At 35.4% G+C, this 17,028-nt stretch overlaps 1 protein-coding gene across 16 annotated transcripts in view; it reads left to right on the forward strand.

Annotated features, from left to right (window-relative positions):
• Positions 1 to 752: 752 nt before the first annotated feature.
• TCF7L2 (transcription factor 7 like 2) overlaps positions 753 to 17,028 on the forward strand; it is a 210,723-nt gene continuing 194,447 nt past the window's right edge. For 3 of the 16 annotated variants that reach the window (XM_014068015.2, XM_014068021.2, XM_014068017.2), the window contains exons 1-3: positions 753 to 1,622; positions 1,950 to 2,016; positions 2,227 to 2,351. In XM_014068015.2, the coding sequence (XP_013923490.1) occupies positions 1,434 to 1,622; positions 1,950 to 2,016; positions 2,227 to 2,351 (381 nt within the window). In that variant the 5' untranslated portion in view covers positions 753 to 1,433. The remainder of the gene's footprint in view (positions 1,623 to 1,949; positions 2,017 to 2,226; positions 2,352 to 17,028) is intronic. The other 13 variants (XM_014068014.2, XM_014068020.2, XM_014068026.2 and 10 more) reach the window with 6 other exon arrangements.

Consider the following 17,028-nt stretch of genomic DNA (forward strand, 5'->3'; position numbering starts at 1 on the left):
CAGCGCCAGAGCCCCCATCCCACCCCTTTCCAATCCGATTCAAACTATTTGGAAGCTGCGCCGCCACCAGAGTTCTCTTCGCTTTCGCCTTCTCTTTCAGCCAAAACGGGGGAAAAATATAAGCCTTTTGGCCACTCTTCTGGCCGCACATTAAGATGAAACCATTGCACGGCCGTTAAAAAGAGACATCCCCCCCCCCCACACACACCAACCCCGCCAAATAAAAAGGCGAGGCGATCTCAGTGCCTGGAGCACAAGCCCGTGCCTGTTTATTTGGAAAGAAAGTCCCAGAGGACCGAAATCACTTCCTGGTAAAAGTGCATCGGATGCAACTCTTAAAAAAAAAATTCACTACACCGCGCCGGAAAGTTGAGTGCGCAACCAAGTGCGAGCATGAAGGCGCGGAGAGGTGCTTATTGCCTTGACGGTTGTGCAAACGCACGGCTGAAGCGCCTGCCTTGCCCCCTTCCCTAATTTGTTTGATGCACGCGGAGTTTTGTTCGCTTTGGCCCGCTGGGTTAGAACTGACAGGTTCGCCTCCTCGCCTTATCTGCATTGTCTCCCTTCGCTTAGTCGCCCCTGCCTGCCCGCCTGCTTGCCTTCGCCGCGTACCCCCCTTCCTTCTCTCTCCAAAAGGGATCATTGTTAGTTTCTCCGTTACCCCCTCCTCCTGTTTATTTATGCACACGTCACAAAGGAGCCCCGCCCCTCCTGCATCTCATTAAGTGCCTAGTGTTTCTTTCTCCCTGTCAATAATCCTGGATCCCAGACTTCTCCGTTCCTCCGGATTTCGATCCCCCTTTTTCTATCTGTCAATCAGCGCCGCCTTTGAACTGAAAAGCTCTCAGTCTAACTTCAACTCACTCAAATCCGACCGGCACAGGCTTCCTATATCTGCAGCTTCTACCCCCTCCCATTTTTACAGCTGATTTGTTTGGTTTGTTTGCTACCATTTTTTTAAGTAATTCCCCTCCCCCGTTTTAACCCTCCCTCGTTATATAATTTTTTTTCTTATTAATTTTTTGTGTCTCTGCCCGCGTGTCTTTACATGCTGATCTGATCATCGGAAGAAAAGAGAGAGAGAAAGAGAGAGAGAGAGAGAGAGAGAGAAAATCCAGAAGAAGGAAAAGAAGAAACCCAAAGTCACTGGTGCAAAAAGAAAGGAGCAGGGACACTGCCCTCCCCTCCTTCTCCTCCTCCTCCTCCTCCTCCCCCTCTGTTCCCCTCCCCAAGAGGAAAGAAAAAGAGAAAAGAACTTTCACCTGGGACTCTTCTTAAAATTACAAACTTCTCCCTTTTCTTTCTGCCTTGTTTTTTTTTAAAGAGAAATATCCTTCCCCCTTTTTCTTTCCTTATCCCCCCCCACCCCCTTTTCTGTCTCTCTCGTTCCGTCCTTGCAAAATTGCTGCTGGTGGGGGTAAGGCAGGAAGAAGATGCCGCAACTCAATGGCGGTGGAGGGGACGATTTGGGGGCGAACGATGAATTGATCTCTTTTAAAGACGAAGGGGAACAAGAAGAGAAGATCTCGGAGAACTCTTCTGCAGAGAGGGATTTAGCCGACGTCAAATCGTCTCTGGTCAATGAATCAGAAACTAATCAAAATAGCTCCTCAGACTCCGAGGTAAGAGACGTTACCCCCTTTGAAACACACCTGCCTCGCTTAACTTTGGCGGGAGGATTGTAGGACAAGAGATGGGGGGGGAGGAAAGTAAGAAAAGGGGGGAGAGGCAGAACACAACTAACTTGGTTTTCCCCCCGTCGTAAATTGCCCTGTTGCCGTATGTTTCGCCTTATGTTTTGTACAAACTTTTAACTTGTTCTCGTTTTCTTTCTTCCGTCTCTCCCCCACCAACCTACTTCTCCCATTTACTCTTCGCTGTTTTTTCCTTTTTTTTTGTTATCGTGACCCCCCTTCCCCCTTTTCCCAAACACCGTTCTTGAATTAAAGGCGGAGAGGCGGCCTCCACCTAGGTCCGAAAGTTTCAGAGATAAATCCAGAGAAAGTTTAGAGGAAGGTAAGTGCTTTTTCTCTTTGGCAGCCACCCTTAAGTCCCCCTCCCCACTTTTGATGGAGAGGAGGCGGCTGTGAAATTCTCTTGCGTTTTCTGTAAATTCGTGTACGTTAAAGTTTTCGTTGGATTTTTGTGTGTGAAACGATTTCTAACTGTGATTTCCCTTTCCTTCTTTTATTTTCCTTCTTGCTCCTCGTTTCCCCGCCATGTTAGCTGCAAAAAGGCAAGATGGAGGGTTGTTTAAGGGCCCACCGTACCCTGGGTATCCCTTTATAATGATTCCCGACCTGAGCGGCCCCTACCTCCCCAATGGATCCCTTTCGCCCACGGCGAGAACGGTGAGTGACTTTTTTTTTTAATGGTTTCCTTTCCCGGTTTTTCTGCTACGATCCTGCGTTCTCCTCCTTTTTCTCCCCTCTCCAAAGCCCCCAATGGCTCCTGCGTGTCCCGCCCGTTCCTTCCCACTTCGGCCATGGCAGAGCCAGAAACTTTCCAAAACTTTTGTGCGTTCTGCAGACCGGGGGAGGGGAGGGGGGCAAGGGAGGAGAGAGGTTTGTTTATACTTCGCCATGTTTATTCCTTTACTTTCAGTTTGAGGCGGGGGGGGGGGGGAGGACGTGTGGATTCAGCGCCGGTGACTTAGAAAAAGAAAACCGATTCAGTACGTTCAGCTCCCTCCTGGTTCTCAGCGCCAGAGCCCGCGCTCGCTCGAAGTCTCCCAAACTCGGAAATTTCTGTAGCGCTCTGTTTTCTCCGGCCCTCTTGAGTGGCGAACGGGGTTTGCTTTCTCTCCCCTCCCCCTTTACTTTGCCTCCCACTTAACCCTTTATTTGCTGTCCTAACCCTCGCCGAGTTACATACTAATTTACTGGGATAGTTGCCATTGAATGATTAATTGGTGTTAAATTGTATCTTTTATGTCCACCCTTTTACGGGGCCTCTTGTTTTTAAATATATTGCGGATGACAGTTTAACTACAAGCATCTTGCTTTATTGTGTTTGTCCCCTTCCATTTTTCTTTCTTTTTGGTTTGATTTCTGAGAGTTTCTTGAGAAGAGCGTGTTGTCCTTTCAGAGTGGGAAAATGTTATTTGCATTCCTTTGCAAGGCGACATTTTCAAAAAGGCATAGTTGTTGTTTTTTAACGAAGATTAGAGATGCCATAACCATTCTATAACTGTGACATTATATATATATATATATATATATATATATATATATATATATATATATATATATATATATATATATATATATATATATATATATATATATATATATTCATTTCTATGATTCTGTCTTGCTTTAGGAGTACCAACTGTTTTTTTATTTACAAAGGGAAAAAATCTCAAGGAATCTTTTCCCCTCTCTTTACCCTTTCTCTTATTCTCTGTGGGAATAATTCTCTTCAGGAAGAGTCAGCAGGATTATTAAAATATATCTTTTTCTTATTAAAAACAATTAAATTTCAGCAAAAGCATTAAATAAAGGAACAAGCCTTTACTTGAATGGAATATTTTAAATCACAAGCGTACACACATTACTCTTACTGAAGGATATATACTTTTATGGGTGTGGCAGAAATACCAGAAGGCGTGGCAGAAAATAAGTTGCTGTAGCCATTAGATTGTTGCTTTACTAAGCTCTTCATAAGTAAAAATTGTTGGCTACTATTTTATATTTATAGATTGATTCCAACTCTACTTGTTCTTCTTAGAAAGGAAGTAAACTTTTATAATATTATTTATAAACTGACTTACATCCCCAGGGAATGCAGAATTCATACACAATTTGTTGTTAGTCTTTCCGTTAAATCTTTAAATTAAGATAAGTTTTCTATCCTACTTCCCTTTCTTTTGGTTTCTTCAAATTACCTTTTCCTTTTATAGTGCTAGCATAAGACATAAATGTTCAGTAATACATCCACTATTAAATACTTGTGGGATTCCTGGTAACACCAGTCTGGAATAGGATATATTTTAATGCATATTAAAATATCAGGGTCAGACTTGTTTTTATTCAGGTCCCAAATACCCATTGCAAGTTATAGAGGCCAAGGATGACCAAGTAGTGTTTACATATGTATTTTAAAGTATTTTGAAGGATGAGATTAACCTAGTGAATATATTTTATAATTTCTTGCATTTTGGGGATCATAGTCAAAGCAAGTATATACTTTATAACCACAGTTTTGGTATAATGGAAAGAAAAGATGATTACATACAGTATTGGCAAGGTAGTGAGACAGGTAAATGCTATGCAATATATTGGCAAAATTGTGGCTATTTTGTGGCTATTTAAATGTACACTAAGACAGTATAAGTTTATTCCCCAAAGGAATTTCTATAAATAATTTTGAAAGAAATTAAGTTTATCTATGAAGTTTCTCTCTTAAATTTGTTTGGCTAGAAAGCTGAGAGGCAAATTCCTTTTTCCATATAAAAAAGGATATTGGGGTTTAATTCACATTGTACTTTTTTCTGGTGACACTTTTGTTCTGGATGAGATACATCATCTTTTGAAATGAATGGGGACTATTTGTGTGGATGTTTGAATAGACTTTGGATCAGGCCCTAAATAGTTATCTTTAATAGAAAAAAATCACTTAGTAATAAAGCCCTTTCTGAGGAGTCAGTGCTTTGTATAAAATCTGTTATTTTATTGCTGGTATAACAGGTGACCTTGTTCTTTGCCATCACATGATTCAAAAAGCATTTTCCATCCTCAATAGACAATTTTATTATTTGCATGACAGCCAGCTGTATATTTCAGTTTCTTTTTTCTTTTTGTCATGCGACTTAAATCATAGCTATAAAGAAAATCCATTCTTTACTTTGTTACAAAGCTAAAACTATTTAAAAATTGATTTTATATTGTACTGTTCAGAATATATTGAAACAATTAGAACATTGTTTTTGCAATTCAGGGTGCAAATAAATAGCTAATAGTTACTTACATAAATAGCACTATCCTCCCAATTTGACTGAATGTACTATTGTTTTTAAAAGTTTCTGTGGGTAATTATTGTCCTTTTTTCACTGCAGACATGAGGTTTTATTTTTATTTAGAAAAAATCTTTGTCCTTTGATATTTTAAAATTGATTTATAGAAATACTGATCTATGGTTTTTTTTGGGGGGGGTGTTGTATAAATGTAAATGGTTTAAAGTAATCATTAACAGTCCAATCCTAGATAAATGTTGATTCAGAAGCAAGCCTTTACTTCCAGGTAAGGATGAAAGGGATTAAAGTCTAAATTTTCTTATGACAAGTAATAGTTCAGTTGCTGAAGATTGATCAAAATTGATAGCAATAATTGCATTTTTCAGAGGACAAAGATTTCTCTGCATCATACTAATTCTGCTTTTCAGAGAATAATATACCTGGCTAAGAGAACCAATATACATTAAGGAGGGCTCTATTACAGATTTTAAAAAATGGATTTAGAACTAACTTGTGTGAAAATGGATGTCATGAGAATTTCATGACATTAAATTTAATTTCAGAAATCAATGATAAAGCAATTAAGTAGAAAATATTATTGTGGTTACCAAAATACTTTTAATGTTAATATTTCAAAATTGATTTCTATTAACATTAAAGGAACTGTTCAATATATTACTTTTCTACATTTTGCTTTTTGCATGGGTTTTATTTCTCAGAGTAATATTTTTTATCAATAAGTATAAAGTAGGGGAAATATTTGTGATTTAACAAAACTGAATAGTCCAATATTTAAAATTTGAATAATTCCTTTTTTAATGCTCTGAATCGCCCTCCTTAATCTTCAGTTGAAGAATCTAGATGCAAGGGGGTAAAGAGTTAATAGGATTCCTCTACCTTTTTTTTCCTCCTATGAATTGTTTTGACAACAGTTTTCAAAAGTGTGACAATCTGAGCTTTTGCAGTTCAGTGTAATATTACTGTAATTACGCAGGTCATTACATTTTAAATAGAGAACAATGAAATGCTTATCATGCTGAAAAAAAAGAACAGGTGTTCCTGCCCTTCTTTGGTATTTATGCTAATTTGTTGTTCAGGTCCTTTAGAAATATTTATAGCTTTGCATAGTTCAAAATTCTGTTTCAAGTGTGAAGGTTTGATTCATTGCTAATCTGTAGGCTGAAATTTGATTTCTGAAATAAGGATGATGGTGGTAGTTGAATATTACCCATTTACATCTAGTTTTAAAATCTCAGTGAGTTTGGGGCTCACTGGTAGGGATAGGCTATTTACTAAATTGTACCATTCACTTAATTAATGGTTTTAATGGGAAAAATATTTTCTCCTCTTGAACTATGCAAAAATAACTAATAAAATTAAGCACATTGTCTGTGACTCTGTTAGTTCTTAGCATGGTTAGGATGCTGGTTCTGTGTCATAAATAGCTTTGTAAACTTCATATGAGTAATGTTCTTTCAGCCTCTCTTGTCTGAATTCTTTTTAAAATCAGACTGGAGGAGAAAACCAATGCTTGCTTCTCACTTAGAAAGACTCTGGAAGGCTAGAGTTTATGTTTAATGAAGGCAAAATGTAACCACGTTTTCATTTTCATGTCTCTAATATTACTTTTGGGGCTGCAAGGGTAAAACATAGATTATTGGCTTGCCAAGCTTGGCATTTTTACTTTAAAGAGCTCTAGGGTTCATGCATTAGTAAGATTATTATTTTTTTCTTTCTGTTTTTTAAAGACAGTAGAAAAAAGACAGCTGCAGAATTCTCTTTCTTTGCTTTTGCATAGATGTATACCATGACTAAAATTACTCAACCCCCATTTACAGCTGTCTGGCAGTTATGTGGAAGCTGGGTTATGGCTGTTAAGCACGAGACAACCTGGATTTAACAAATGTTTCCCTAAATAGAGAAGAGGGGATTGCTGGATGCATGGGGGTAGAAATTGGAAAAAACACCAAGGCAGCAATTCATGCCTTTCTTGAAACATACTTGCTAAATTTAAAGGAAGAACAGAATAGATATTGAGTCGAAGTGTATATAGTTGCCCACAAAGGAGCTCTTACAGATTAAAATAGCATTTTTTTAGTTATAGGTAGAATTAGCGTCTGTCTACAGATTAACTGTGGTAGGATCTTTTTGTCTTTTGCTGCTATAGAACTTTTAACTGCTGCTGGGGTAGTTACTTATAAGCTGCATTCTCCTAAACTATTTTTTAAAATTAACATCATTGTTTCTGTACTGAGCCATGGCAAATATTGTTGGCCACCAACTGATAATTGAGTGTGTTTGTGAAGGAAATGGTTAACTTTGCAAACAAAAGCAAACTTGTACCTCCATAGATCTGCTGGAAGAAATGTGCCACATTCATTTGCTGGCAGGCACTGAAGGGTCATAAATCTACAGGATTTATTTACAGCCCCTAACACTTATGAATGTTAAGATATTTGACGCCACGCTGGCCTTATAATATCCAAGGTCCATAGAGACTGGTAGTGGGTCAGGTTTCTTTCACTAATTATAAGCAATAAGAGATGGGAGAGGTGGGGAGGGGAGGAATTAGGAAAATCAGCCCATGAAAAGCTTGGATTGTTTTGGGGAAAGTGGGAGGTTAGTGCTTGTTTCTCCTTAAATGTGGGGCAGCCTTTTCATAGGATTCAGAGTTAACTCTTGCAATGCTGAAGAACAATTCAAAGAACGTTAAGTAGATATGAGCTGCCTTCTTACGATATTGTGGGAGATCTCCAGGTGGAAATCTCACCATCACTTTGAACAGAACACCTTCCAAGAAATGTACAATAGTCTTCAATGTTTGATGTTTCATATTAAAAAAAAAACAATTTGTGTAATAAAAATAATTTGTATTAAAAACATTCAGTGTGTGACACTATATTTTTATGGAATGTTTAGCTATGCTTTTTCTTTGTCAAAAGCTTTGATATACCCAGAAAACAAATATTTCTTATTTCAAAAACTAATTATAAAATTAACTCACTTTTTCAAAAATGAAATCTAATCTTATTTTGTTCACAAGTCATGAGCTAAACAGAATAGATTTTTTCCAAGTGGATCTCAGAAATAATAAAAATCTAGTTTATGTACCTGATTATCTAATGAGAAATATTAATATGCTGAATATTCAGAAATGTTTGGAAAATATATCTATGATTGATAACCATTGCTAAAATGGAAGATGTAAAGTTCACCATGTTTTATACATCAGGAAAGTCTTGGAAAACAAAAAGAATATTAGAGGGCCCTTAAAAACTACATTTTTTTAAATTGATATCTTGATGCTTCTTTCTCTATTTTAACATTTATAATCAGTCTTAAGAGCACAGCTGTTTTAAAGAAAGTTTTAGAAATGACTGTATATCCATACATCTTTTATGCATTTTATTTAATCTAAGGCATTTATAAATTAGTTTCAGGAAAGGAATCTGAGAAGAAATACACATCTTTCCTCCCATATGTATGTAATTTTTTTAAGTAGTATTTTTTAAATAGTAATTTCTCAATGTATCTAGGACAGTGGTTTATGATGATTCCCACTCAATAGAGTTCTGTAATGTATTAGGGTCTACATCTCTTAACAGAATAGTCAATAGTTTACAGAAAGATAATGTAGTATATCCTAGCAGGTTATCATTTTTTGTTGTTGATGAAAATTTTATCTAATTTATTTCAGGTTGCAACTACTCTGCTCTTTTTAAGTGTTTCATTTCTTGATTCACATTCTTTTACTGTATAGTCAGACCTACAGGCATGAATGAGTTAATTGACTAACTTTAGTGAATTTTGGGAGCCTCATTGGCTTTAACAGGGTGCAACATATTTACAGGGTTTAATTAGTACATAATTGTTCTTACTCTGCCATAAGGGATAATATGCTGAAAAAGTGGCATTGTTCTTCTACAGTCTTCAGTTTTAAAATGATAAATCACTTGCATATTTGTGCAATGATTCAAATGAAGCTGAGATCTCTCCAGCTCAACATGTGGTAAATTGTAAAGTCAATGAATTGCAGATCTAGGCTACAGTCTGATTGGGGTCTTGTTTGTGGATATATGTGTGTGTGTGCACAGTGAAAAAGGAGGATCGGTATAAATATTATGAAACAAAGTATATCCATAAATGTTGGTTTTAGCTATCATTTTGTCTTTTAATACTGTGCATTAACTTGAGGGCAGTGGTACAATTAATTAATGTAAGAAAAATGGCTTTTCTTACATAAAATGCACATAACAATTAGATCATCACTCTGCTATTAATTAGGAAAGATATTCTTAAAATATTTCTCTAGAAACATTTTTAATGAAAGATATAACAAAATTGTGCATCTCTTCGAGAATTTGCTAGTTCCATAAGAGATGCATTTTTACATTCTCTGTACACCCAGAAGTCTCATCAACTTCACTAAAACTTACTGCTAGAATAAGTGAGGCATAAAGGCCATGTTCTTGCTCAATGACCCCATTGTTTGCTTCTTAGCTATCTAGAACTACTTGTTAGTTTGCTGTAGACCCTGTTTTAAATAGCCAAGCATTGTAGCACAATTGTAGTTTTCCTCCTGAATGGATTACAAAGATAAAGTTATATAATTTAAGACTAGCAGAATATATTTTTTCTTGAGATGTAATATCATTTATAGTTTTTACTAGTAGTTTTGACTATACCATAGTGGTACCTTGAGTACTTTAGTAATATAAACTAAGTACAAAGAATGCTTAGTTGTGTGTTATTAGATGACAAGTAACAATGGATTAATTTAGATGTCTTTTTTAAAAATAAAAACGTATGTATCTCTTCTTATTTTATTATTGGACTTTTTGCATCTTAAATGTTTGTAATAAATTATATTATTATATATTCATTTTTTTTCTAAAATATATACTAAACAAGAGACTTGAACTTGTAATTCTCCATATCTAACATTTTGGCTCCTCAAATATTTATTGGGTTTACTATGGTCAGTACAACCAAGGTTAACAAATCCACTGTAGACTAAGTTTTCAAAATTAGGTTTGAAAATAATCCATACTTTAAGCAAATTAGAAGTAGTTATGTGTACCTTGGTACAGTAAACCACATAATAGGAAAGATAATATTCATATTCACTCCTTAAAAATCAGTAGAAATATATGAAAATAGCTTGAAAATCAGAAAATAGTTTGAACCATTGATATAAGAGATACCATATACAATAAAATCTCATGATGATCTCCCTTGAGATAGCCTGATCTAAAATGTGGATTTACAGGGTTAACTGAAATCATTTGGATTTAAATTGGGACTTGTACTGTTGCTGACTTTTGGAAAATAAGATATGAATTATCTCCAGCCAGACAATATATTCTTATGTAAATTGAAATTTTCTTTCACTTAGTTATTAAATTTATTTTTGGTCTCTGCCAATACAATAATGGGGAATGCTAAGGCAGAAAATTATTGCCTTATTTTAAAAAAAGATTTCAGAAAGACTTTCAAATTTCTGTGTGGAAGTGCTTTTGGTTTTTTTTTTAAAGTGGGGCAGCCAAATTAATATCTTAATAAATGTATGTTCAGTATCAAACCATTCAGATTATGTCTTATTATTATATGGCAGAAAATAGAATGCCAAAATATTAATAGCAACTTAGACTTTATATATCACTTCATAGTGCTTTTACAGCCCCTCTAAGTGGTTTACAGAGTCAGCATATTGCCCCCAACAATCTGGGTCCTCATTTTACCGACTTCAGAAGGATAGAAGGCTGAGTTAACCCTGAGCTGGTCTGAATTGAATTCCTAGCAGTGAGCAGTGAGTTAGGGAAAGAATAAAGAAAATTAAGAATAAATAAATTAAGGGAAAGATTGAGGAAGAACAGATCTACATTTCTGGAGAATAAACCAAGCATCAGTGACAATATGTGAATTTGCATTTAATTTAGCTTCTTCTGACTTTTCTTATACAACTAACTTGTCAAATCTTTAGCATTCTGTCAAATCATTAGAGATTAAAGGTATGCAGCAAGATAAAGGCTAATAGAGTTGATCTAAACAGGTTAACCATAAAGTAACATTCTCATGCTGCCTGCTGAGCAATTGTGCTTCAAAACAGTTTATTTGTAATATTGATTTATATATCCATCAATATCACACTTATACATATGTTCCTGTTGTGTTTGTAGACTTCAGATTTGGATCACTATACAGATATTTCATTTTGACTTGGTTCCTGGTTTGGTATTATAGCAATGACTTTTTGAGCAAGAACCTTTTGTCGTTTTCTTCTTTGTTCCACTTATGTTGAACTTTATAGATTCCTTTGAATGTTGATCTGGTTTACAAATCATGTTAAGTTGTATTAATTGGTTAAAATATCTTGGCTAATCAAAGCCTTATACAAACTGACCCATGAATGTGTGAAGGGAACTTCATTGGTTGAAAGGAAAATTTGAAATACAATTTTTCCAGAGATCTAGTTGACCCTCTTTCATAATGCATAAAAGATCTGATTGTTCCCACAGGCAGTTGGGCCTGGATTTTAATCAACCACCTTTTTAAAAATTGTTTTGACTTAGTGATTAGAAAGGGAATATTTTTCTGACCCAAGGATGCCTTGTAGTATGAACTTTGAACAGTGATTTATTAACAGTGTTTACAGATTTAAGACTACAATTGACCCAAAATTTCTGTTGCTAAGCAACACTTAACAAAATTTCTGTTAAGTGAATTTTGCCCAATTTTACACCCTTTCTTACCACAGCTGTTAAGTGAATCACTGCAGTAGTTAAGTTAGTAACACTGTTGTTATGTAAATCTGGTTTCCCCGTTGACTTTGCTTATCAAACGGTCACAAAATGGGATCCCATGACCCTGGTACACTGCACCTATTATAAATATGAGTCAATTGCCAAGCATCTGAATTTTCATCATGTGACCATAAGCTTCAACACTCATTACGTGTGAAAAATGGTCATAAGACACTTTTTTCAGTGCCATTGCAACTTTGAACAGTCATTAAATGAACTGTTGTAAGTTGAGGACTACCTGTATTAAGTTTTTATATTTTCATGTGGACACCTTAATGAAATAGGCAATTATTTAAATAAAGAAATAACTTATTGCACATTCAAACAAAGACAACTATGTCTATGTAGCTCCACATTTAAAAACGTTTAGTTGTCTAGTTCTGCTCAGTGCTCAAAATTGGATATTAACAGTAGAAATAGCATAGGTGAAACAAGGTTTCAAGCTTTCATTCCTATTAGAATACTTTATTTACGGTCACAGACCAAAACACAAGTACTACAAAAGAGACATAAGAGAATTGATCATAGCATCATAGCAATCAGCCACCAAAAGCTTAACTAAGGGAAATTACAGCATTCTCCTCTAATGGTTACAGCTCTTAAGAAAAATTGGGAAACCTGATAGGTGATGTATGAGGAGCCGTCTCCAAGGCAATATACAAACAAATTACAGCCATTAGGTCTTGAAGGGACGATTTCAAGAAGAGACAGTAACTTAGATCTGTCTGCTTTATACATGGGGCAAAATAGAAGGACATGCTCCACAGTTTCAACCTCGGCTCTGTCACAAGGGCATAGCCGTTCGTTAATCGGAAGCCTCTTAAAACGACCATCCAAAAATACTGAGGGCAAGACATTAAAGCAAGCTAGGGAAAAAGTTCTATACTTGAGAATGGTTAAAATATAAAAATAGGAAGCCATCCTCAATTCATAATTATTAAGTTGTTTGAGAGTCAGGGGGAGCAAGTTTTGTTGGCTCTGGCTCGTAGAGATTGTAAATCAATGTCCACAAGCATTGGACTACCCTAAATTGGGCATCCTTAGTTTCCCAAGGCATCTTCCGTAAAACCTAGCAGATGTAGTTTCTTCAGCAGCTCTTTCTCCCAGCGAGAAATATGGGAGTCTGCAAACGCCAGGGAGAGATAGCTGCCAGGAACTGCGAGAAAAAGCACCCGAAACCACCATTTAAAGGTGTTAATCCATGCCATACATCCCACCAATCGAATGCCCAGTTCCAGGTACATCGGGGCAAAACCAACCCAAGGGGGAAGACCCAGAAGTTGTCTAAGAAAAGCAGCCTGGGTTCTTTCAATGCAATCCTTGAAGCCCCGTATCCATATGGGAATACCGTGAAGGGTTTGGGCCAATATTTTGGCTTTGTAAATACGTAGGGCAGAAGGAATGAACTGGCCACCCTGGGTATAAAAGAATGTTAAAATCTGCTGGTGACTACAGGAAGCTGAGTTCAGCACCTGGGTTCAGTGTCTGTTCCTATGTCTGTATACAGAGGGGGAATTTTCAAAATTATTTCTTTGGTATACCACATTCTGGTTTGGGGTATAAACCAGCTACCACATTCACAAAAGATTGACTTGAAAGTATTTCTAGTTTTTGTTCTAGGTTGGATACTAGATACAAATCTTAAAAGTATAAGTCTTTTGTTTTGAACATGACATTAAATGTAAAAGTGAAAAGTGAAAGTGTTTGAGAATAAGATTAGGACTGAACTATAATCTGATGCCAATCTGTGATATATAAAATGTTTTTATTTGATTTAAAATAAGCTTTTTGTAAGAGGGTGGCTATATAAATTTGATTATTAAATAAATATGACATCTTACTAATGCTAATTAGTTTTAAGTGTTTTGTCCAATTCAGCCATGGAAATTATTTCTTAAACTGATTCATTTACCATAGCTATTTCACAGTGCAGACCACAACTCATAAACTAATATAATTGTGAATGTAATTCGGTTTATTTTCTGTTAAGACCAGAATCTTCCCTGGTCCTTTTCTGAAATTAGAAATCAAAATACAGTTACACAAATATGTTTCTATAAGTGTTTGCTAAAAACTCTTTATCACCAATACAATGCCAGCAGTTCTGACAGAACAAACCAGATCATAACATGATTTGATTTGGGCTTCAAGTATAAGAAAAGGTGGATACATAAATAATCTTGGTTTGTTTAAAGAAAATAAAATATTGTTTGACGCTACCATTTTTTGTTAGGCTATTGTTTAGCATGATGTTTAAACAGTAATGGTGATCCATGGTTTCTTGGGATATTTCTGGTTTGTTTTTGTGTTGTTCTCAACCTTCTAATCAAGTCTTTGATATGCAGGATAGAAACAGTTTAGAAAATAAATAGTTTAAAACCAGGGTCTAGGAAGGATTTGGGTTCAATAAAAAGCAATGTTTTATAATTGTTTAACAAGCCATAGTTAAAGCAAATCATGGATTAGGTTGATAAATGCTGTCATAAAATTAATCAAGGGTGTTCATGTACAAATAATGTTGTGTTAGTGCAGTTTGATTAACTACTAATTTCAGTAGTTTAACTACTTCTATGAAAAGAAATGAAGTTAACTTACTCATACCTCCATTGCAGTAATAAAAGTAGATGCCTATCACACAGGTAGGTATTTGCATACTATTTAAATTTTAATAGGAGTGCTATTTAGATGTCAGTTGGCATTTGGTGTAATTAACAATATGAAATTCCAGTGCCACTGTGTGTTCCAGTTGACCTGGAATCTATGAAGCTGGTGGAGAGAAAGGCCTAGATGAGCTTTTATTTAGCTTGATTCTGACAGCTGGAAAAAAAAGGAAAATAAAAGAAGCTCTATGGAAGGGCAGTTTGTTAATGTGGCCGTCTTGGTTCCAAAGGGAAGTATCTTTTTTAGACAAAAGTGGTTCTCAGGCTAAGAAATTCAGTCTTGCAGAGAATCCTGTCAAGAACACACAAGTTGTTTGAACCGGATGTGGAATTCTTACAATAATTAGAGCAATCTCTATTAACCAAGTGGCAACTTTTAAAAAATAAAAGATAGAAGATAAAGCTTCAGATTTGTTTCTCGCTCTCTTTATGTCTCGCTGTATGATTCATTCCTGATCAACTGCTGTTTCTATTGATACATACTTGGGAACGAGGGCATGGGGTGAAAAAGGGCAGGCATGTTTTGTACTACTTATTCATCATTAACTATCCTTATTTTTGATGAACTCTGGGTTGATACTTTTGGGTGAGGTTTTTTTTTTGCTCCTCTATGTGACATGTCACTATAGTTTGTCATTTACTTCTTTTGTGTGTTAAAACTGTTGCTGCCTTCAGCAGATGACTGTTGTTTATATATTAAATTTAATTTGGGGTGTCTGATGGGTTTATAAATGATGGAAACTTCCTGAATTGGTAAAAAGAGTTACAGGTATGGCAAGAATGCCATTCTTTTAAGAAAAAACTTTGGTGATTAAATTTTCTGGTTGGTTATTCTGAGTCTTTGTGACATTGCTATGTGTCAAAAAAGCTGTCTTCTTGCAAATATATTTATTTTTAATTGGTTCACTATTGGGTTACAGTGTCTGTCTTCTGGACTTCCTACACCTTGACCAATTACAAGTATAGAGTCAGCATGCAAAATATTTCAGCCGTCATGATGTTGTGAGTTGGGCAGGCAAACCTCATCTTTTTCTCACTCTGTCTTTCATAAAATTTTGCCAGTTACAAAGGAAGTGCCTGTAGCTTTTATAACTCACTACCATTTTCCTTCCTTTTGGAATTACTTCATTTGCAATTTTGTTATTTAAGAATGATTTTTCTTTTGCTTGAGATAAATTAACCCAAGGCACTTCACTGAAACTTCCTGAATCTATTTTTTCCCCCACTCACTTTGTAACACCTCTGTCATTAACTCATTCTTGAGGAGATGAGAATACTAGGTGCAGAGGAAAAACAGTAAATGAGGTACTGTACAAGAACTTCTGGGGAATGAGGAATTGCCCCATAGGGACTTCAGTCCAATAATTTTATATCCCCTTCTCCCTAGCTCAGCATTCCCCTACACCCCACTACACACTGTTCAACAGAACAATGAGGACTGAAAAAGTTTTCAAGAAAGGAAGCTGCTACTCTTGAAAAGACTTCCTGCAATTACTGAAGGTTGTTGAGTGAGAAGCTGTCACTGATACATTTTTTTAGCCAGGCTCAACTGAGTTTTAGTATCACAGAATCCGGAGTGGTCATTTCTTAAATTATGTGGAAGGTTTATTCACCTAAGTAAACACAAGAGGACATTTCAAGATAAAAGGGGAAACAATTTCATTCCTTAATTTCACTCACAGCATAGTTTTAATATTTGCTTTTACTTTTCCTGACATTTGAAAATTTAAAAAGGTTTTTCCCCCTTCCAATAATAGATCCTTAATTTCTTTATCTAATGAAGTTGTTAATTATTAGTATGTCATATATTGTGGGAAGATTACAAACTTATTAAACATTTTAAAATCAGTGTCAACAATATAGTTCCACTGTAGGGTCCGTTATTCCAGTTTAAAATGAATATTAAAAGATATAAAACACAGAAGTATCTCCTGATAAAGGTGCCATTCAGTAAATTTTAAAATAATTCCATCAGATTGAAGGACTACTTTTATTGTGGGAAGTGGGAAGTATTTCAAGATCAAAGTTAAGAAACATATTTTATTAAATTTGCACACCTTTTGTGATAAATTGATCACTTGTTGAACAGATTAGATATAGAGCTGTTAGAATTTGTTTGATGAATCATATTCTTAGTACATTCCACAACTTAGACACACCTGTAAGTTGAGACGTGTATAATATTTGTAAAAATATATAATGCTACTTGAAATTACATATTTGAAATGTTGCTAGTTCTTAAACATTGTAGTTGATAAATTTATATATGATATGAACAATAACAATAACTGCTTGATAATAAATACCTCTACAAGCCTAGCTTTTTTCATTGTAAATCTGAATGGTTTCCAAGTCAAATGTAGAACTATATTTTAGCCAGATAAAATGGATGATTCCAAAGATCTAACGCCTATAGAACAAAGAATAAGAACTAAATGGGAAAACTTAATACAGGAAAAATGAAGCCTGGAATTATGTTAATTAAATTAGAAATTAATTGGAAAAAACACACAGTTTAGAGTCTGTCTTATTTCTTTTCAGTTTAATAATTACCTTGATATAAGAGAAAAGGGTGTTGAAAGCTCAGAAATAATACATTCTACCACTTACA

Source organism: Thamnophis sirtalis, unplaced genomic scaffold, assembly GCF_051295495.1.
Source record: "Thamnophis sirtalis isolate CommonGarterSnake01/CBP01778 unplaced genomic scaffold, rThaSir2_p1.2 scaffold_11, whole genome shotgun sequence".
In the NCBI taxonomy this organism is placed as follows: Eukaryota; Metazoa; Chordata; class Lepidosauria; order Squamata; family Natricidae; genus Thamnophis; species Thamnophis sirtalis.